Here is a 24,460-nt window from a genome sequence, read left to right on the forward strand (position 1 = left end):
CAAATCCCAAATTAAGAATCCACACAGCTATGGCTTTATTTCAAAATCTATAAGCATATGATTATAAATCAGGAAACTAAACTTTCACTTCGATTTCCAATAAAAAGATATCTTCTGCTGGGATCATGAACTCCATGTGACAAAGGCAATAGTGACACTATCATTACCTAGTGGCTAACATGGAAATTGCAGTGAAAATACCAAAATTAGATTATCATGTTAGACTTATACTATTTCCAATAAGAAATAAGGATCCTTGGAGAATTGCTGGTTCTGGGCCTGGCTAAGGCCGTGTCCAAGAGGAGTAAGAGAGGTCTTTTTCTCCCTAAAAGCAAGAAAACTATCAAAGATAGTTATGTCAAAGAGAACTGAATCAAACTTAAAGGGGCTTTTATGGACAAAAGATGGAACAATTTTACCAGCAAAAAGAATGATGGTTCTAAATTATTTAATGTCAATTACAAACAAGATTGACTCAATCCTCTATATTAGATGTATGAAATGTGCTCCTTTTTAGTAGCAAATATTTTCTTCAATCTCATCTGTGTTCCAAACATAATGTTTACCATATAATCTATGATTACAAACATATGAAAAAAACAAGAAATGTGCCTTATACATTAGAGAAGGAACAGCCAACAGAAACAGGCTACTAATGACTCCAATGTTGGAATTATCACATGAGAACCTTAAAATAATTAGGATAATTATTTTATGTAACTACTTAATAGAAAAGAGGGAACTTTTCAAAAAAAATATGGGAAATCTCAGCAAAGAAAAAATTCAAATATGAACCAAATAAAATAAAAAATATACTATAAAAAAATGAAAAATGCATTCAACAGACGTAGGAGTAAATAAGAGACAGCTAAAGAAAAAAAATCAGTGAACTTAATAATAGTCATGAGAAACTACCCATACTGAAACACAAAGAGGAAAAGAATGACTAAAAATGGAACAAAGCACCCCAGATCTGTAGAATATCAAAGGCACACAATGGCAATCCCAGAAATATAAGACAGGACAAAGCAGAAGAAATGTCTGAAGATACAATGGCTGAGAATTTTCCAACTCTGACAAGTGAAATTAACTCAATAACCTGTGAAGCTCAGCAAAACCTAAGAAAGATAAATACGAACAATATCACACATTGGGACATATAGTCAAACTGCTGAAATCCAAAGATAAAATATTAAAAACAGAAAAAAAAATATTTCACACAAAGGGACAACTTCCCACCAGAAACAATGAAACTGAAAAAGACAACAGAAAAACAACTGAAGAAAGAAAAAAAGAAAAAGAAAAAGACAACATAGAATTCTCTGTGCTGAGAAAATAACCTTCAAAAATAAAGGGAAAATAAAGACATTTCAGTTAGATAAAGGTGATAGACTCATCACCAGCAAAGCTGAACTATAAAAATACTAAAAGCATTCTTTGGGTTAAAAAGAATACAGGAAGCTTGGTATTAGGAATAAAGAGCAAGAACATCAAAAAGAGGAGCTAGATGGATAAAAATTGTTTTTAATTTTAAAAAGCTATTAAGTATGTGTGCATGTATATATTTGTTTGCGAATTTCTTTAAAAGATAACAGACCACCCAAAAAACAAATAATCCAATCAAGAAATGGGCAGAAGAAAGAAATGGCCAACAGACACATGAAAAAGTTCTCAACATCACTCAGCATCAGGGAAATACAAATCAAAACCACAATGAGATATCACCTCACACCAGTCAGAATGGCTAAAATCAACAAGTCAGGAAATGACAGATGCTGGCGAGGATGCAGAGAAAGGGGAACCCTCCTACATTGTTGGTGGGAATGCAAGCTGGTGCAGCCGCTCTGGAAAGCAGTATGGAAGTTCCTCAAAAAGTTGAAAATAGAGCTACCCTATGACCCAGCAATTGCACCACTGGGTATTTACCCTAAAGATACAAATGTAGTGATCCAAAGGGGCATGTGCACCCCAATGTTTATAGCAGTAATGTCCACAATCGCCAAACTATGGAAAGAACCTAGATGTCCATCAACAGATGAATGGATAAAGATGTCATGTATGTGTCGTGTACGTGTGTGTACACACACACACACACACACACACACACACACAATGGAATACTATGCAGCCATCAAAAACCCAGAAATCTTGCCATTTGCAGCAAGTAGGATGGAACTAAAGGGTATTATACTAAGCGAAATAAGTCAATCAGAAAAAGACAGTTCTCATATGATCTCTCTGATATGAAGAATTTGAGAGGCAGGGCAGGGGATCATGGGAAGAAGGGGTGGAGATGAAACAAGATGGGACCAGGGAGGGAGACAAACCACAAGAGACTCTTAATCTCAAGAAACAAACTGAGGGTTGCTGGGGGGTGGAGGAGGAAGGATAGGGTGCCTGGGTTATGGACACTAGGGAGGGTATGTGCTAGTGTCCATAATTGTGGTGCAATTTGTGCTGCAAATTGTGTAAGACTGAAGATTCACAGACCTATACCCCTGAAGCAAATAATTCATTATATGTTGAAAGAAAGAAACAAAGGAAGAAAGAGGCAGAAGACATGAACAGGCCTCTCTGCAAAGAAGACATACAAATGGCCAACAGAAACATAAAAAAGTGCTCAACATCACTCCACATCAGGGAAATACAAATCAAAACCACAACCAGATACCATCTCACACCAGTCAGAATGGCCAAGATTAACATGTCGGGAAATGACAGGTGTTGATGAGAATGCAGAGAAAGGGGATACCTCCTACACCACTGATGGGAACGCAAGTTGGTACGTCTAATCTGGAAAACAGTATGGAGGTTCCTCAAAAAGCTGTAAAATACCCTACAACCAAGCAATTGCACTGCTGGGTATTTACCCCAAAGATACAAATGCAGTGATCCAAAGGGACACCTGCACCTCAATGTTTATAGCAGCAATGTCCACAACAGTCAAACAATGGAAAGAGCCCAGATGTCCATTGACAGATGAATGGATAAAGATGATGTGGAATATATATACAATGGAATATTCACATCAAAAAATTTGAAATCTTGCCATTTGCAATGATATGGATGAAACTAGAGGGTATTATGCTAAGCAAAAAAAGTCACTCAGAAAAAGACAATTATCATAGGATCTCACTCATATACGGAATTTAACAAACAAGGCAGATGATCATAGGGGAAGAGAGAAAAAGATGAAACAAGATGAAACCAGAGAGGGAGACAAACCATAAGAGGCTCTTAATTTTAGGAAAGAAACTAAGGGTTGCTGGAGGGGGAGGTGGGTAGGGGGATGGGGTGGTTGGGTGATGAAAATTGGGGAGAATATGTGTTGTGGTGAGTACTGGGTATTGTGTAAGACTGATGAATCACAGATCTGTACTTCTGAAACAAATAATACATTATATGTTAATTCTTAAAGATAATGGACCACTTAAAGTAAAAATAATTTTTAAAATAAACAAAATAAAGTAAAAATAATAATATACATTGTGAGGTTCATAATATGAGCATTAAAATATAGGCCAAAAATTCGAAGGATAGAGAAGAAATAATGAATTTATCCTGTTAAAAGAATCTTACATTGTTTGTGAAGTAAAATATTTTAAAGTAGACTATGGTAAATCAATGATACATATTGTAAACTCCAGAGCAACCACAAAGGAAAAAAAAATGTTGAAATAGAACCAAATATTAATAGAAGGAAAAAACAACTACTAAAAAATGTTCAATCCAAAGGAAAATAAGAAAAGAACAGAAAGAACAAAGAAAAGAAAGAACAGATAATGAAAAACGAGATGGTATGATTTTGCCTAATCATATCAGTAATTACATTAAATGTAAATGGACTAAACTCTTCATGTAAAAGGCTTAGATTATCAATCTGGAATAATTTTAAAAGGAGAGGGGTCCCATTTGTTTAAAAAAAACATAATTTCATATAAAAAGAAAAACAGGTTGAAAGTAAAATGGTAGAAAATGATATCCCAGACAAACATTAAGAAAGCTGGTGTGACTCTGTCAATGTTAAACTAAGTAACTGAAACAAAGAGGATTATCTAGAGATAAAAGAAAATATTTTATAATGATAAAATTTATCCAGATTTATTCAGAAGACATAACAATCCTAAACTAATGCACATAACTAATAACTTCTAAGTACAGATCTGTATTTAGAATTCTTTCAAATGTCAGAGCTTCTAAATACAGGAGGGAAAATAATAATGAATGCAATGGGCTGAAACACACTAAACATATAAAAATCTACAAATTGATAATTTCACATATGAACAAATAAATAAATGTAAATTTAAAAAACAAATTCAATAAAATAAAGACTTAATTGGGGTACCCAGGTGGCTCAGTCGCTTAAGCGTCTGCCTTCAGTTCAAGTCATGATCCCAGGGTCCTGGGATCAAGCCCCCAATCAGGCTCCCTGCTCAGTGGGAGCCTGCTTCTCACTCTCACTATCTCTGTCTCTCTCTCTCAAATAAATAAATCAAATCTTTAAAAAAAAAAAAAAGATCTAATTGAGCATATTAGGAAATTACCTGAGCATCATTTCATTATTTTGAAAATTGATGTATAAATAAAAAGACCTGAGAATCTTTTCTACCTTTCCTGTATAAACCATACTCTGGGTACCCAAGTATATGATGAGAAAAGCTTTTCTTTTCAGAATAATGATAGCCAATAAATACAGAAGAAATCACAGAATTCAGGGCTATGTTAACACAATGGAGAATTACACAAATGTTAAGATAAATGCACTAGAGTTATAAAGCAACTTTCTGGACAAATACTATAGAAACATAATATTTACCTAAAGAAACAAGTCACAGAGAACTATATACCATATATATCATGCTTCTATAGCTCAATAAAAAAAAAAAAACAAAAAAAAACAAGTAATAAATTGTTTAGGATGTATATATATTAAACTTTTGTTTTCAAGGCAAGTGAATGATACACAATTCAGGACAGTGGGAGGAGAGGCAGAGGTTTGGGAAAGGACAGGAATAGATATAATACAATTACTAATGTTCACTTTAAGCTGATGATAAAAGAGTAAGAGATTTTATTTTTATGTTTTATAACTTACATATTCAGTAACACAAGTTTAAAACACTTAGTTTTTAATAAGAAACAAGATAGTCAGTATCTTAAAAATCCTTAAAAGTGTCCGCTCCTTTTGGTATATTTTGGTATTTCATAAGGTATATTTCCAGGAATTTGTGTTAAGGAAACAGACAAGTATACAAACATCATGTACAAGAAAATCAATGTTATTTGAACAGCAAAACAAAACAAAACAAAAACAAAAACCAGGAAATAACTCAATGGTCATTCTAAGAAACTGAAACAATTTTATTAAATAGAATTTTTATAGAATAATTTTACAGCATAGAATTCCATTCAGCTATTTTATAACAATAAAATTACTATTTAAATCACTAACTTAGGAGTTAGTAAATTCCTACTTTATGAGTTAGACCAGAGGTACTTAAGCTGAGCAATCCATGACTATGAATCCCATGAAATTCTACTAGAATTGTGTGTACATTTATGCAGATAACTGTGTTCATGTGCATGTTTCTAGAGAGAGAATCCATAGTTTTTAGATTCTCAAAGGGAACATGGTTACTCCAAAAAAAAAAAAAAAAAAAAGAAAAGAAAAGAAAAAAGAAACAGTTACTATGTTAGCTAATCTCTAAAGACGGCCCCCAATGAACAAGCTGCCCAGTATTCATGACCTTATGCATTCCTCTTCTACACTGAATCTGGATTAGCCCTGTGATTCACTTTAACAAGCAGATGCTAGTCCTAGCCCTAAACCTTAAAGAAGATTGACAACTTTTACTTTTACGCTTTGAGAGTCCTGAGCTACAATGTAAGAAGTCCAGCTACCTTGCTGGAGAGGCCACATTAGAGAGGGAGAAGCCCTGATATTACATGAGAAGAAAGCAAGTCCAAAGCATTCTAGCATGGCACGTGTTGTGATGAGCCTTGGATGTTACACATAACTTATGAGTCATTGAACACTGCATCAAAAACTAATAATGTACTACAGAGTGGCTAAATGAACATTAAAAAAATAAAAAAAATTTTAAAAAGGCATTCCAGCACACCAGCTGAGTCCAACCTTCTGGTTGTCCCCACCAATATACCAACCATGTAAGAAAGCTGTCATGGATATTTAGTTAAGCCACAACCTGAATGCAGCCATGTGAGAATCCCCAAGCGTACTGGCAAAAGACCTGTTCATTTAAGAACCAGCCAACACACACAACCATAAGAAAAGGGCTGTTCTTCTAAACCACAAAGATTGGGGGTGATTCATTAAACAGCAATAGATAACCAATAGTTACAGATGGCTGATTTAGACTGAGTAACTTCACCTAATTAAGCACCTAATGTATTTTAGTATAATGGCTAAAACAAAAGTCAGAAGCTATCCATCAGTGGATATAACATCACTCCTCAGTCGTATGTGTAATCCCTGTCCATGTGGGCATGTACAGGTGTGCACACACACTTGCACACATACAATAATGCCAATTATATAACAGTTTCACTGAACAAAAACAACTTTAGTCATTTTTATTTCATATACTTTATTTACAAAGGCCCTTTAATAACACATAAATGAAATACAGATCAAACATCTAACTTTGCCCTTATATTAAGAGATGAAAAGGAGTGAGACCCTTAAATGAACCTTCATTTTAAATATTAAAGTGGTTACAATGTAAATCACCTTCATTTTAAATATTACTGTGGTTACTTATGTAAATCACCCTCTAGACTTAAAAAAAAAATAGACTGAGGTTAAGGGAACACATGTTTAAAAGGTATTTTATAATGCTAATAAAATAGCTTTGTATTATGTCATATTAGGACAATTACAATGCTCACTAAACAGAAATACTTTCTCTTTATTAATTTACACAATAATCTTGCAAATGATACTTGAGAGGAAAACAAATTCAAAAAGAACCAGGAATTCTGCCCCAGAACCAAGAAGCAAAGCAGAACATAAACAATATGAAAAAGGCCAGATCCTATTTCATCTATTCAATTTGAGTGAAATGAAGATATAAACAAACTTTGTGGTGGTGTGTTTTTTTTAATCTACTGCATTTGATTTTTCAAAACAAAAACATCCATTTTCCACAGCCAGCTCTGTGTTAGCCAAAAATAATGGCAAAAGGCAAGGCTTTGGTAAGGACAGATATAAATGACAACTATATATTTTTTAACTCCTTAAATACCTAACCTATAACATTTTAAGTAGAATAATAGCTTAATAAATTCCAACTCAGTCCCTCTTCTTTTTCATATTTCTCTAGTCATTAAGGGAAGAGTCTTTAGACTTTCTAGGTACTCAGGTACTGTTTGATCTTTCTGAACTTGATTTCTCATTTAAAAATGAGAATCACTAGGTAAAAAGTATTTAGCATAGCACCTGCCCACAGCAATTGTTCAACAAATGATATCTATTATTACCCTCCTTACTACTCATCACAAAATGATGGCAAGTGCCTAGTTTAGTAGGATACTGGTGGTTACCTATATACCTATTTCCTTCTCCCAACAGAATTCTGATTTTACTCTGCTTTCTACTCCCCCCAACCCACAGTCACAAACATGCCCTATAGGCATATTCTGTGCCCATGATAGGTTTATGGGTAATTTCCCTTTGTCAATGATTAGTTCAGAAATGGGCATGTGACCCAACATTAGCCAATCACCAGAATGTGAGGAGAGGTCTGCTAGGAAGCTTCTGAAGGAACTGTTCCTCATTCCTGGAAAAGAACTATCAAAAAAAGATGTGTTTTCTTTCCTTCTAGAGATTTTTGTGTGATCAGTTTTCCTGGCAAGGCAGTAGCCCTTCTGCCATCAGCCTAAGGAAGAAGTCAACAATGACAATGGCAGAGGAGAACTAGGTCCTTGATATCATCAGGGGAGCTCCTGAACCAACCAACCCTGGAGTCCTCCTACCTCTGAACTTCCTCGTATGTGAAATCATATCATTTCTTTCTGCTGAAACAAGTTCAAATTATGATTTTTTTTGCCACTTATAGCCCAAAGCACACTAATTACTTCAGTAATGGAAAGGCAGGAAAACTGTAAAAGATTTTATCAAGACTAAACTAAAATTAAACCACCCTTCTCTTCAAAAGAACAGAGCCTCTACCATGAACACATAAAGCTCTTGAATAGGCAGGAGCACTGGCTGTGGTTTACTAATGTGCAACAACTAAGTCATTTTGGCAATCAGACTATATGACAGTGCTTCAAATAGGCAAAGGGTTACTGAATTCAATTCAACAGATAATTTATTGAATATCAATGATATCATAGAGTCACCTCAAGGAGGGCTCAGGCTTTGTAATGAGGAACAACCATATAAGTCACATGAATGCTATCTCATGGCCCCAGTGACCCATGGAGGGAATAAATCCGCAGGGATGAGTGAAGGAAGGAGAAAGAGAGAGAAGGAGGGAGGCTGCAGAAAAGAGAAGAAACACATTTGAGCTCAATCCTGAAAGATGAACCAGATTTCTGGGAAGTGATTCTAAACAGAAGCAGAAAGAGAAACATGTACACCTTTCTCAAGAGATTGTGCTAACTTGTTTATGTTGCAATGACAGCTATAAAGAAATGAAGTAAATGATGACAGTAGGACTTTATAGCAAGAGTTTATTTTGTAGATCATAATAAAACTTACCTGTGCAATTTGCACAGTGAGTTGCTAAGAAATACTCATGAACTTGAAGACATGAGTAGGATTTAATATGCAAAAGTTGCTGTGAGGAAAGCCCAGAACTATACCACAAACCCAAGGCTGTGCCCAGATACAAATAATTCTGATGTGAAAAGCTGCAAAAAGGAACTGCTGCTAAGATGTGAAGCAAAGTCAAAGGAGATAAGACAAATTGGAAAAGTGAAGATGTATATGACAAACACAAGAAAAATATTTCAAGTGAGAAGATTATACTTCTATATTCCACTAAATTTACTTTGGCATAAGTATGAAAGCTTAACAGGTAAAGGAGGCAAATCTAAATTTTAAGGATAATGAAGGACTCAAATGAAACAAATGCTCAGTAAATTTTAAATATTAATTGTCCTCTGACATGAATTTTACTACATATCTCAGCTACACGAGGAAAATACTCTCATATTTCTGAGAACACACCATCACATCATAGCAGAATTCAAGCAGATTATCATTCCATCACCAACATTAGCAAATAAAGACTAATATGACAGATGACAACACACAATTTACCAAGGTATTATAAAGAACCAGGAAAACATTGTCATGTAAGGCTAGAAGAGAGAGAAAAAAAGGGAGTAAACAGAATTCCTCAGCATGATAATACATATAACACTGAGTCCCAACTAACAGATGATGCAATATTACAAAGTGATAATCTCAATGATAATTAGCGTATCTGTTTGTCTCTCTTCCATAAAAAGATGTTCTGATCCTGGCAATGGTGGACACACCCTTCTAACCTGCTCCCTCCTTTAAATTCAAACCCAAGTCTGATTCCCAAACCCACGATATCCTGCACCCCAAACTGCCTCCAGCATGTAACGTGCTCTTACATTCAATGTGGGTATATGTAGACTTAAAATACCACTGTATAATTTTAATGAAGTTTCTAATTCTTTAATATCTAACTCAGCTTTTTTAACATGTCTCTTCATGCTTTCGTCAAGCCAGTGGTTATTAAAATCTTTTTTATCAAAGCCAAAAGACAAATACAACACACAAATAATTATGCTTTTTCATGATATGAACAAAACATTCTGAAAATAAAAATATAAGGTATCCTTTGGTCACAGTGTGTTGTACTGTGGACTCAATCATACTGTGATTCACTATTGAGAACCATGACATGTATTCAATAACAAGTTAATAAAAATGCAAGCTGTTTCTACATTTTACATTATCTCTACTTTTTCTATATGATTTGCCAGTAAATCTTTTTGCCCAAATTAACCAGTCACCATGGAAAAATAGAACACATTTGATTCAGCATTATGTCTTTCTGACTCCCCTATGAGCACCTTTTATTAGAGTTAGCAGTTACCTCTGTTTGCAACAAGAACCTCAGCTAGGGCTAGGCGCATCCCAGAAGAATCTGGACACATAAATAATGTTTCTGCCAGCACACTGATCCTATCTCAGTGGCCCCTTATCCATTGATACCCTGGCCTGTGAGTTAACTTGTTCCACTGTTAACATTCTCAGGGATACCTAGGGTGTAGGATATACACCAGATCTCTTTAGCTTTTGATCCACCAAACACAATGTGGGAAGAGACTGGTAAATTGTATGGGACGAGAGTTATAGGCAAGGCACAGCTGGGAGACAGCACTACCCTGCCCCTCGAAATGTTGCCTTACTACTTCAAGTATGACCTGTGGACTAGCAGCCCTGGCATCAGCTGGGAACTTGTGAAAAACGCAGAATATCAGGCCCTCCCAGACCCACTGGGTCATACTATGCCATTTAACAGGTGATTCATACATGCTAAAGTGTGAAGAGAGTAGGTGTTTTTTAAAAATAGCCTGATAGACTATTTCTGAAGATAGAGCATTAAGATTATTATCCCAAACAACTCTCAGAAATAGAAAGTCTAAGCCAAGGTTGATGTCTAAAGAACCAAGTACCTTACACTGAAAATGTCCAGGATAAACCTTACAACGAACCAAAGACCCATACTTCAAGCATCTGAAAGCTAAAGCCTTGAATTCTCTGGGCATCATTTTTTCATAAGAGCTTGCCAACATCAGACATACTATGCACCTTCAGAAAGTGATGAGTTACACCATGTACAACTTGCATAGCAACAAATTATCAATTTACAAAACTCAAAGTCAACATACTGTGCCTCACAGTCATTCAAGCTGGCAAGACTTTAAAGTACACACAAATCTGAATAATGCGTTGGAAATATTTGATTTATGTTAAACAGCGCTCTGGAATTTAAACAGTCGTATGCTCAACCAAACCCTATTCCTAGCCAATCAGTTCGCTGATCAGCTACATATCGTTCCAACATACACTGCCCAGCTATGTTTAATATTCGAGATTTTTAAAGACCTTTTTGTGTTTTTTAAATAAATCTTATTTCAAGTAAATTTCCTGAGCTGAAAAGAACCACCACCACCACAACAAAATAATACCAAAAATGGATCTGTGCGATAAAAGGCACTGCCTGTATTGAGTGAACTCTGCCTCTAACAGGAGCCTTCTACAGAGGGAAATAAGATGGCAAAGCTACGAAGGCCTTCAGTCCAGTAAGGAGCACGAAGCAGCGTGTCAGAAAGAAATTGTTTTTCTGCTCCTTTTGATGGGTTATGCTTTCAAGTCAGGAAATTAGAAACAGGTGTGCCAGAGGGCACACACATCCTCGCTCCACACTGAAAAACACGCGTTTTCAATTTTCAAACATGAAAGAGACTCCTGTTGAATGAAAGAAGAAATGAAAATCCAGCTCTGTTTCTGTGAACCATATGAAGGGAGCTTAGAAAGCCTTTGACAAGTTGCTCCACTTACACCCTCTCCAACTGACAGCAGGTAGTAGTCGACAATAGGAAAGAAAAGGCATTCTTTCAAGTGAAAACAATCAAAGGGAGAATTACATTAAGGATCACAGCACTGGCATTTTAACCCATCACTTGATCTTATGCTTCTGTTTCTACCATTTCTTCACCTTCTGTTTTAAAATTAGAAGTCTGTTCTTTCACAAAACAACAACAAAGCAATGCAAAATAAGTATCTGGCAAGAAGGAAGGAGGGAAGGAAGGAAGAAGGGAGGGAAGGAGGGAGGGAGGGAAAGAGAGAGAGAGAAAGATGAAAGAAAGAAAGAAAGAAAGAGAGAAAGAAAGAAAGAAAGAAAGAAAGAGAAAGAAAGAAAGAGAAAGTAAGAAAAGGAAGGAGGAAGAAAAGAGATTTGAGAAAGTACGAACATCAAAAGAACATCTTGGAGTTCACGTGATCCACTATAACCCAACTCTAAATAATCTTGTTCAAAGAAAGATTTCTATTCTTCATGATGTTCTGAGCTCTTCTAGGGTGCTGGAAACATTTCAGTGACTATATGCTAAACTTAAAGGCAACTGGTTCGGTTGGGATTTGAGAGAAGAAGGATGTACTAATGGCAGCTGAACAGTCAAGGCATCAGGTGCACCAAGGTGCCTGCCAGTGACCCTCTGGGGGGGAACTGTAGTGCAAACTCCTTAGGTGAATGGATGCAGCAGAACCCCATCCAGCACTAGCAAACCTTTAGTATATCCAATATATCACCATATTTCTGTACAGGCAATAGGAAACTTTCCTACACAATCAAGTATGGCCATAGATTCCATGCCCTTATAGGACACAGAACATCATGACTTCTCTTTCACCATTCCCAGACTATAGCACAGGATAAGAGCCTCTAAAATAGGTACCGTTTTATAACAAAAGAGCAATTACAAGTCATCTTACATAAGAGCAAAATGCCTGCACTCATGCATGCATGAAAAGATATCCTTCATATTCCTTAATATTATGTTTCAAAGAATATTTAATGACACATTGTTTATTATACAATATTAAATAAACAAACCATAACACAAGCTGAACAGTTTTGCCATTTTTGTTTTATCTACCAGAAATCTACCAAAAATATTAATACTGCCTACAACAGGATGGCAAAATTATCAGTTTCATTTTCTAAATTTTTTTCAATAAGCATGTGTTTTCACAACTAGGAAAAAATCCACTCATTTTAAACCTCTAAGATTCATGATAACCAAAGCTGTCATACTAAACTGGTTTCCCAGGAAATGATCTAGCATAATTGAGAATTCCACTTTATTTTGAACCATCAGTGACTTATGTAAAAAGCAGGAAATAATATATTAATAGTTCATCAGATATGAAGTGACATAATCAGAATAAGCAACAGTCTCAGAATTCCCAACCCAGATAACTACTTTAGTTCTTAGAAATGTGCTGGTAGTTTAAATACTCTGTTATCTATAAAGGAACAATATTTCTTTCCCCCATCCCCGCCAATGAAACAATCCAAGGAGTCAAGTGCTTTTAAGATGATGATGTTTACAAATGTTAAGGTTTTATCTATGCTCACATCTAGAAGTTACAATTCACAAAAAAAGATTTCCCATGGCATGATTCCCAACCCTACATCTTACAAACCAAATTATTTCAGCTTAAGTATCTGTGCATTACCCTGAGCCCCTGAAGATTCTTCTTAAGTGAAATAAATTATGCAACAGTAGCACTGCCTAATAAGGCAGATAAAGGAAGCAGAGCAGGCTGAAGAGTCTGGATTCCAACTCAGTAGAACAGCAATGTATTTAACTTATTGACCAGTTTTGCCTCCCACTGTCTAAATCACTGTTAATCATTCCAGAACAACCTCACAGATGAAAGATTTATCTTCCAAATGTATGAGTGGGTCCCTAATCAAAAAGATCCCCACTTCATACAAAAAAAAATTTAAATACTAAGTCAAGGCCATCTAGAGACTCTAAATTAAATTCCACACACCTTGCACTCACCCCTCTACTTAAGCATCTTCCATTCTCACCAGAATAACCACTCTCAACACTTCCCTTACCCTCCTCTCAGCCCTGAATCATCTGTGCTTGACCCAGCACACTTCACCTGTTATGGACTAATGCTTTGTGCCCCACCCTACCCCCAACAAATTCATATGTTGGAGCCCTTATCTTCTGTGTGATGGTTTTTGGGGAGAGGTAATTAGGGTTAGATGAAGTCAAGAGGACGGCACAAGAGCCCTCCATCTCTCTCTCCTTCCCTCTCTCCCTCTTTCCCTCCCTCTACCATATGAGGGTGTAGCAAAAAGGCAGTTGCAAGCCAAAAAGAGTACCCTCACCAGGAAGCGAATCTGCTGGCACCATGATCTTGGACTTCCCAGCCTCTAGAGCTGTGAGAAATAAATGCCTATTGTTTAAACCACACAGTCTATGGTATTTTGTTACAGTAGCACAAGCTAAGACACTACGTCATTGTATTTATTTGTTTATATTCAATTCATTCAACAAACATCATCGGGGGCTTCAGATAAGCACCATCCACATATCCGTGAAGAAAATTGATGAAAATCCCAGTCTTCATGGAGTTTTGGAGTAAAGCAGGGTTGAAAATAAAGATAAAATAAATAGGTGACATATAAAATTAGATAATGATGGGGCACCTGAGTGGCTCAATGGGTTAAGCCTCTGCCTTCCGCTCAGGTCATGATCTCAGGGTTCTGGGATCGAGCCCCACATTGGGCTCTCTGCTCCGTGGGGAGCCTGCTACTCCCTCTCTCTGCCTGCCTCTCTGCCTTCATGTAATCTCTGTCAAATAAATAAATAAAATCTTTTTAAAAATTAGATAATGATATACACTATGAGAAAAAAATAAAACATGGAAGGATAATGTTGGCTGAGAAAATTTACATGTTTAAATAGAGTGGTGAGGAAAGATCTCAGTAAGAAGGTAAACCATCTGAATAAAGAGTTTATAAAAGGGGAAGCAGCAGCTTCAGCTACTGAGGGCAGAAAGATAACAGGAAAGGAAGGAACTTGTGTAAAGGTCCTAAGGGGGTAGTATGCATGGCATATTTAAAGTACAGTAAAGCAGCCAATGTAGCTAGAACTGAATGAGCAAAGAAAGAAAACCAAAAGTTGAAGTCTGAGAAGAAAGTGGGCAACACCATATATAAGGCTTCAGAGGCCCTTCGTAAGGACTTTGGCTTTTCCTCGGAGTTAGAAGGTTAGTGACTAGACAGTTCAAAGAAGAAGTATGACATGATTTGACAGGTTAGACCACCAACTCTTGTTGGTACAGTATTTCCAAGGGGAGTAAGCCATTCAAATAACTGTGTTAAGTGCTGCTTATGGGATTAAAAGATGACCACTGGATTTTGGATGTGATTGTTTATCTGGACAAGAACAGATTGGTGAGGTGATGGTAGTAGAGGGAAGGCCTGACTGATGTAAAAAATAGAGGAGAGGAGAGAACTGAGAAAAAATACTGAAATTTAGGTAGAGACAACTCCTTGATGTTTCACCTTGAAAGGCTGATCAAAAACAGGTAAGAGAAGAGAGGCTGAACTCCAAGGTGACCTAAACACAGAGTCCTGAGTAAAACAGGACATTAATCAGGAGGCTAAGCCACAAAGAATGCTTATGACATAAAAAGAATACTAAAGAGAAATCATGACTAGTCTTAAAGAGGAGGCAAAAGCATGGATTCCTACCTGCCTCCCCACCCCTTCTGGGCCCCCAGAGAATGATGACCGTATAGTACATGTGGATGTCTCAGCAATGGTCAGCCACTGGCTCCTGCATTATGTAACTCTACTCTTGTGAGGAAGGCTGCTTTAAACCTCTGACAAAGGTCCCTGGGGAGGAGTTTTGCAGCACAGACTTAATAGACAATCTCCCACAGAAGGGCAGAGGAAGGACTGCTGCTTGTTAGGCTGAAGAACCAAGAAAGGGTAACATTAATTCCCAGCCCCAGAGGAAAAGTGCCAGCTCAGAATCACTGACTCACAAATATTTAGGCAAAGCCCGGACTCATTTTTTGCATTTTTTATCACCCCAGCCTTTGAACCTACTCCTGGCAAGACACTGCCATATCATCACCACCCTCAGGGTTCTAGAACTACCCAGAGCCAAACCCTAGAAAATCAAAGAACCTACAAAATCAGAAATCACTGGGGCACATACCAGAAACCAAGTAACAGAGCTTTCTTCATGCTAAAACACTTTAAGGAAGGAGGATTGAAGCCTGTGTCTTCTGAACTCCACTCAGCTGCCATCTAACCCCTAAACTCACTGTTTCTCTTTAAGGAAAAAATATACTGCACAGACGAGGAACGGCATACCAATGCTAAGGTCAAGCAGAGCATAAACTTAATCTCCTTCTTTTTTCCTCCTTCTGATCTTCTAATCCTCAATCTGTTCTTCCTTTCCATAGCCAGAGAAAGACCACAGATGCATCTGACATTATGCATCTGACATGTTACTGAAAAATTATGTGTGATTCTGACTTTGGCAAATTGAATCAAATCTTAAAGTACTATTTAAAGAAATTCCATGATGAATAATCTTTTTTGAAATGACATCCATCCTTCCAGAAGAGGGAAGACTCACATATGCATCTTTCATTTAGTGAAAAATATTTGACATATAACACTATGTAATTTAAGGTTTACAACATGTTAATTTGATACATTCATATATTGTAATATGATTGCCACTGTAGCAATAGCTAGCATCTCTATCACATTACATAATTATCCTTTCTTTTTAGTAATTGGAATAATTAAGTTCCAGTCTCTTGGCAACATTGATGATTATAATAATCATCATTTGTCTTAATTTTAATTTGTCTAGTAAGCACTAAGTGCAAGGCCCTATGCCAAGCACTCAGGAAACACAAGCATACCCACAGATCCCCTTTTCTCAAGAGCTATGCCACTGCTTAAGAAAGCCTAAATAGTTATTTTCACACACACACACATACACACACAACTGAGAATAAGAAAAGTTTTTATTAAAGTTCATCAATTCTAAAGTATATTTTTTTCCACGTTCAAAATGTTCTGAAATCAGTCAACACATTATAATTGATGGCATCCTCCCATGGCTGCTCTCTAGGCTGCAGCTGTGACATAGTGACCACTGCCTCTAGAAGGAAGTAAGCTGATCCTGTTGTTGACCCTTCAGTGGAGTTGTGCGCCATGCTGGAACTACAGATTGTGAGCTGAGTTGTCACTTACCATGTATTCAAAAATATTACAGTATACTGCAGAATTGAAACAAAAAGTAAGTATGAGCATAAGAAGGCATGGAAATAGCAATGGTGCATGACATTGTTATCAATGCAGCAAATGTTTCTTGTTGGAGGAATACTACAAATTCTATATTTTCTTGTAAAGTAACAACCAAGTGTTAAGAGAGATGAGAAAAAAGTATGTCCTACTATGATTGGCAGTCTTTCTCCCCCTTAGTATATGTATCATATTGGTATATTTTAGTCCTGGATAAGATACCAAATATACAGGCAACAAAAGCAAAAATAGGTAAGTAGGACTATATCAAACTAAAAAGTTTCTGCACAAGAAATAATAAAAAAATGAAAAAGCAGCCTATAGAATGGGAGAATATGAGGGCGCCTGGGTGGCTCAGTGGATTAAGCCTCTGCCTTCGGCCCAGGTCATGATCTCAGAGTCCTGGAATTGAGTCCCACATTGGGCTCTCAGCTCAGCAGGGAGCCTGCTTCCCCCTCTCTCTCTGCCTGCCTCTCTGCCTAGTTGTGATCTCTCTCTCTCTCTCTCTCTCTGTCAAATACATAAATTTTTTAAAAAAAGAATGGGAGAATATGTTAACAAACCATATATCTGATAAGGGGTTAACATCCAAAAGACATGAGAAACTCCTACAACTACAACTCAATAGCAAAAAAAACAAATAGTAAGATTAATACATCAGCAAAGGACTTGAATAGACATTTCTCCAATCACAACGAGACATCACCTCATACCCATTACAATGGCTAGTATTGAAAGGATAAAAGATAAAAAGGCTGGTGAAGCTGTAAAGATATTCACAGCCTTGTACACTGTTCATGGGATTGTAAAATGGTACAGCTGCTATGAGCAACAGTATGCAGGTTCCTCAAAAAATTAAAAATAGGACTATTATATGATCCAACAACTCTACTTTTGGGTATCTATCCAAAAGAATTGAAATCAGGATCTTGATGAGATATCAGTACCTCCATGTTCACTGCATCATTATTCATAATAGCCGAGATGTAGATATCACCTAAATGCTAACCAACAGATAAATGGATAAAGAAAATGTGGTATACATGTACAACAGAATGTTATTCAGCCTTAAAAGAGGAAATCCCTCCATATACAACATGGATAATCCTCAAAGATACTATGCAAAGTAAAGTAAGCCAGTCACAGAAGGACAGATACTGCATAATTCCACTTACATGAGGAACTTAAAAGAGTCAAACTCATAGAAGCAAAAAGTAGAATGGTGATTGCCAGGGGCTGGGAGAAGGGGGAAATGGGGAGTTGATATTAAAAATTCATAAAATTTTAGGGCACCTGGGTGCCTCAGTCAGTTAAATGTCCAACTCTTGAGTTTGGCTCAAGTCATGATCTCAGGGTTGTGAGATTGAGCACCACATCAGACTCCATGCTGGAAAATTCTCTTTCTCCCTCTGCCCCCCCCCCTCTAAAAAACAAACAAACAAACAAACAAACAAACAAAAAAACATAAAGTTTCAGTAATGCAAGATGAATAAAGTTCAAGGGATCTGTTGTATGATTTGCATCTAAAGTTAAAAATACTGTGTTTTACAGTGAAAAATTTAAGAAAAGATTTTATGTTGTATTCTTACCACAATAAAAAAATATGAATCAACCAATTTTTTTTAAAATAATGGTGTAGCTTATAAAAGACGGTGACTTAGATTCAATGACACACCATTAATTACTGAAGGACTACTCTGAGCCAAGAAGTATGCTAACTGCCTTCCATATGTCAACTCACTCATTCAGTACTCACAGATATTAAGGTAGATATTCTTGCTTTACAAATAACCCTTGCCAAGGTCACAGCCAGTGAGTTAAAGAGTCTGCACAAGAACCCAGGTATATACTCTGCTGCCTTCCTAGCTAGACAAATTTCCATGATGCCAGAACATTAGTCAGAGTTTGCACAGCCCGCTCCTGCCACACTACTCTCTTTCCCACTCCCCACTCATTCCTCCCCACCCAGTGATGAGAACAAGATGCTGGAGTTTATCCCTGAGGCTAATGATCAAATTGCCTGTCTGGCCTTGGGAGAGCCCTACCCTAACCATAACTATCTTCCCTCCGTCTTTCAATTACTACCTTCCAAGAACTATAAACCTAAAATGTAGGCCAGGTCTCTAAATTTTCTGCAACAGCCTAAGGCACCAGTCTTTTTTATTTTGACCAAACAATTGCAAAATTCCTTGCACCACCTTTCTTCTGACTTGGTCACCCAACTCTGCCATGTGTTTCTGTTGTCAACCTCACAGCAACAGCACCAGGAGAAACAAGGGTGAACCAATCATACAAAGTCCCAGGGACGGAAGGAACTGGAGATTTGCTCTATTATCCTCAGGGTATGGGGGATGATGATGGTTAGTCCTTAAACATAAGAAGAATATAACATGACAAACTGGGAATCCAAGTTTAAAAGCTGCACTGGATGTCATGAACTAGAAACCTGAATTTATCTTTAGTCATGTGAAATTATCTTCAGTTGATGCAAGATGTGCAAAGGAGGTAATATGCAAAGGGAAGGGAAAAAGACCTTAATTTTATAATTTTAGCTTTACCCACCCACTGCACTCTTAACATAATCAAATCAATGAAATGTGATCCTATTCCAGCTTCTACATCACCAATTTTTAAAAGGAGAGAGGTGGAAAATCCCAAAGAGATCAAATTTCTTTTCTGAAGTGACAGGTAGCTTTCAGGATTTTAGCTTAAACGAGAATCCAGGTTTCCAAATGTCTAGACATGAGAGTAACACTTAACGATGACAAACCAACTTGCTGAGTAACACACTGACCAAAAATAAAGTCAATACAACATATGATACTAATACTACTTTGGGAAAATAAAAATTAAACAATGAATTATCTATTTTAGACTTCAGTTTTTTCAAATACCACAACTGTCTATAGACATAAAACCATACTTAATTATGTGCAAAAGCTAATTCCTAAATATCATGCACAGAGATTTCCATGTGCCACCAATATTAAACTAAAAATTAGCTCATATTGGGGCAAATGGCTGGCTCAGTCAGTTAAGCATCTGACTCTTGGTCCTGGCTCAGGTTGTGTTCTCAGGGTCATGTGATCGAGCCTTGTGTCTGACTCCAAGCTCAGTATGGAGTCTGCTTATCCCTCTCCCTCTGCTCCTCCCCTCCACATTTGCTCACACACACAATCTCTCTCTCAATTAATAAAGAAATAAAATCTTTTAAAAAACTAACTCATGTTATATTATGCTCATCTCTTCAAAACTGAAAGAATGAAAATCAATTTTTTGCCAATTACAATTAGTATGGTTAAAGTTTAACATTAATTTGTTTGGACTTCACCTGATAGGCCAGTGGTCCACAATTATTTTTCCACTGATGCAAGGAAATGGACAGAAGCAACAAATATGAAAAGGGTACCAAGAGGTCAAGTCTGAGCAAAGAATAGGATAGTGATGGCAACAAAAGAGCGAGAGAACACAGGAGAAATCTCATGGCAAAGGGTGGGAATAATGAATAAGGTATTTCATTGAGCCTGCTGAATCTGATATCCACAGATGACACCCAGAGGGATATGTCAAACAGAAAGTCAGAAAAAATTCATGTGGCTCTCCAGAGAAAAGTCCAGAGGAGACAGACATGGAAGCAAATACCATAAGAAATATCTGCTAAAATCGTGAGAACAGTAATAACACCAAATCACCAAGAGAAAACATAAAGTGAAACTAAGAAAAGGCACAAGAGGCCCAACCCTGGGGTTGGTAGCAATGGGAAGAGTCTGTGAAGAGAGCCAGGATGGAGCAGGTCAGAAGAACAAGACAAACCAAGAGAGTTTTAGGATCTATGCTACAATAAAAAGGAGAGAGACACCTGTATCAGAGATCTGAGAGTCAAAAGTAAGCAGGAAAAAAGGGCTGGGTTGGATTGGGTGGTTTGTTAGCAGAGTCATACAGAAGCCAAAGTGTCAAGAAACTGAAGAAAGGAAGGAAAGGCAGCCATTATCTATTCTCCTGATAAAGCCTGATGACATGAAGGAGAAAGTCCTAGGACTGTAACTTGAGAGACAACACAGCAAAGGGGATGAACCACTTTGTCAACCACTCATATCACTACATTGAGAGAAAAGGCTTCAAGTACACCTGGCACAAGCACAGAAAACCTGGATCTAGATAACCATCCTGCCCATTAACTGCCCCCAACACACACACACACACACACACACATGCAATTTCTAAATGATAATGATTTTTTTAGTAGTAATGTGATTTTTTTATTTTTTTATTATATTCCATTAGCCAGAATATAGTACATCATAAGTCTTTGTTGTAGTGTTCAATGATTCATTAGTTACATATAACACCCAGTGCTTATCCCAACACATACCTTCCTTAATACCCATCACCTGGTTACCCCATCCCCTCACCCAGCCTCCTTTCTGTAACCCTCAGTTTATTTCACAGAGTCCAGAGTCTCTCATGGTTTGTCCCCTTCTCTTCCCCTGTGGTCCTCTGCTCTATTCCTTAAGTTCTATATATGAGTTAAACTGTATGATAACTGTCTTTCTATGCTGGACTTATTTTACTTAGCATAATCCCCTCCACTTCCATCCATGTCAATGCAAATGGCAGCAATGTCCACAAGAGCCAAACTGTGGAAGGAGCCGAGATGCCCTTCATCAGATGAATGGATGAAGAAGATGTGGTACGTATCTACAATGGAATATTACTCAGCCATCAAAAAGGATGAATGACAACAACTTCTAACACAGATACAAAAAGAGGACCTGCATTTAATTAAAAGTGTAGCTAGAGGAGTAGATGTTATAAAATACACAATTTGAAGAGCCTGGGTGGCTCAGTTGGTTAAGCATCTGACTTCAGCTCAGGTCATGATCTTGGGGTCCTGGGATCAAGCCTCTCTGTGTAGTTCAGTCTGCTTCTCCTTCTCCCTCTGCCCCTCCCCTGCTTATGGAACTCTCTCTCTCTCAAATAAATAAAATGTTTAAAATATAAATACATATATATATATACACATATAAATACATATATATATACATATACACACACATACACACACACATACATTTTGAAATACATCTTATATTTTCTGCCCCAACATTTTATTCAAGAGATTACCTAATTTTTGAAATACCTTGTTGCTTTTATATCTTTTGTGATCTAAATTGGCACTATCCTGAATCTCTAGAGAAAAAATAAAAAACATTAAAAATGTAACTTATAGTTACCTCCAGAGTTGTAATGAAATGTTAGCAAAACGTTTACATTGGGATACTTACATTGTGAAACAATCCTTAAAATCTCCCACATATCAAAAGTCTTTCAGGCATAAATGCCCTAGTCTATGCAGTGCCTTAGCACATGCTATAAGTTTACACAAAAATATTCCTTTTAATCATTAAATGACCTACAATGTAGCAGTTATGAAAAATGGTCATGAAAGCAGCAAATACCTGAGGTACTCACAGCTGTAGAGTAGGGATTATGAGCTCCAGTATTTTCAGCCCAGCAGCCACATCCATAAAGAGCAGCCTAGGAAAAGAGAAAATAGGTACATAATGTATTTCATAAATATTATGTGTAATTACTTGCTTTCAACAAAAGACAAAAATCATACCCATCTAATAAAGCCTGGTTTAATAATGATGCATATCAACTGGGAAATAATACCTGAGATTGTGTAAGACCTGCCCAAACAATGGTTCTAACTCTATTTTAAACTGTATCTTCAATTACTGTATTAATCTAAAATTTTTCAGAAAAGGGCAAAAGAAAGTTTTTAGACTCTCATCAGCAGTAGTTTTTTCCTTGAACAACCTTTCCCCAGTTATAGTTTGTCAGCCAGTTCAGACAAATTCCTCTCTTCTGGCTCCTTGAAATCATGCGGTTGCCTTAAAATAGTGGCTCTCAAACAAGTTATATGTCAAATTGCTTGAGAAGTTTGGTGATAGGAACATGGTTCCCAGATATTCTGATTCAGTGGTCTGGAGGCTGCCCATGGAATTGGCATTATTAACCAGGACCGCAGGGGGGCTGGGATGCAGGTGGTCCTCCTGGCATACTCTAAAAAACCCCATTGAGGAGGGCTTCTGCCATGCCTCCCTCAAAGTGGCACAGCAGGAACTGCAAACAGTTACTACCAAAGGGCCCAGTATATGTTCACCACTGTGAACTAGATTCTATATCTGGAGAATCTAGATTCCCCAGATATAAAGAAAGGAGCCAAAAAGATCAATTCAAGTTAATTACTTTATGAGGCAGTAGAACAGATTTATATGCCTGAAACCACCAATAACACAAATTACTGTGGTTTTATAAAAGAATATAACAATCATCTTTATTTTGTTTTTAATAATGCCACCCAGAATGTCTGGATTCATCTCTTCAATATCCACAATGACTTCTCTGCCTATGGGTGGGGAAATAAAACTGTTAACTTTTCCAGTCCTTAGTTAGAAGCAGAAGTAGAAAACCCCTTTGGTAGCCAGCATAGAGAATACAAGGAAGTCTGCTCAAGAATATGCACCACCACAAGTTTGGTAAAGAATGGAAAATTGAAAGCACAGATGTCCATCGGTAAAGAAATGGTTAAACATTTGCCCAGCAATATGCAGTATTCATTGCAGAGAGTTCAAAATAAAGAATTCAACTTTTTCAAAAAGATTTTTAGAAACTAATAAACACTCCAAAAATATTATTGAGTGAAAAAAAGACAACGACGACAAGCCACAATACATGGAGTTTTCAGTATGACTTCTGACTAATGAAGGAAAAAATACTCCCATAAAATAGTAACTATTCTTTTCAAAGAGATCACTTGTAAGGAGTGGGGAAAGAAGCTAAGATGGGAACTAGACAGACCAGCTTTCTACAATATTCCTTTTTTTTTCTAATAAGGACTTCAGAACTCATTTGCTTCAATATTCTATCCAGAGCAGGAATTTCCATGAAATATCCCAGGCACTTCTCATACCAAGAACCTTGATACTTCATGAGGGAACACATTCCCCTTTTGGACACTTACCTTTGGCTTAAAGTTCTTCCTTAGATTGCTTTAATGAACAACCGCTTTATCATAACTTTCACCTGCTAATCCTGGTTCTACTCTCTGGAATTACTTTACCTTCCCTGCTGAAGTCCTCTAAATTCTTTTAAAACAGTTATCTGAGTGCCCTGATTACTCTTTTCTCACTCAAGAGAATACTAGATTTGTGAACTGTTCCTCAACACTTTGAGATGCACACACACACACACCCTACGCCCTTAATCACTCTCCTTGAGAAATAATCCAATGTCCAAGATAATTGGAGATGAAGTCTCCCATGCTCATGTGACCCACAGCTGCCACCCTCAGTTGTCACCGGCAATAGTCTTATAAGTAGAACAAAGAATTCAATACAACATTGCCAATTTGGCAAAGAGTAGAAAATCTATTATTGCCTTTGAAAACACCATGCTTCTAAAATACACAAGATTGTTGGGTCAGAGTGGGAACTGAAAGCCCTATAGAAGGGATTCTGCACATGGATTTCAGAACCAAACTGGCAAACTTGTGGAATAAGCCATTCAACTGGTATTAC

The 24,460-nt window shown here is 37.0% G+C and overlaps 1 protein-coding gene across 5 annotated transcripts in view; it reads right to left on the bottom strand.

Moving 5' to 3' along the window:
• Nucleotides 1–24,460, bottom strand: part of TASP1 (taspase 1) — a 283,764-nt gene that overhangs the window by 142,463 nt on the left and 116,841 nt on the right. For 4 of the 5 annotated variants that reach the window (XM_044263461.1, XM_044263466.1, XM_044263465.1 and 1 more), the window contains one exon: nucleotides 22,334–22,412. In XM_044263461.1, coding sequence (XP_044119396.1) covers nucleotides 22,334–22,412 — 79 coding nt within the window. The remainder of the gene's footprint in view (nucleotides 1–22,333; nucleotides 22,413–24,460) is intronic. The other variant, XM_044263464.1, reaches the window with a different exon arrangement.

This window comes from Neovison vison, chromosome 8 (assembly GCF_020171115.1).
Source record: "Neovison vison isolate M4711 chromosome 8, ASM_NN_V1, whole genome shotgun sequence".
Lineage (NCBI taxonomy): Eukaryota > Metazoa > Chordata > Mammalia > Carnivora > Mustelidae > Neogale > Neogale vison.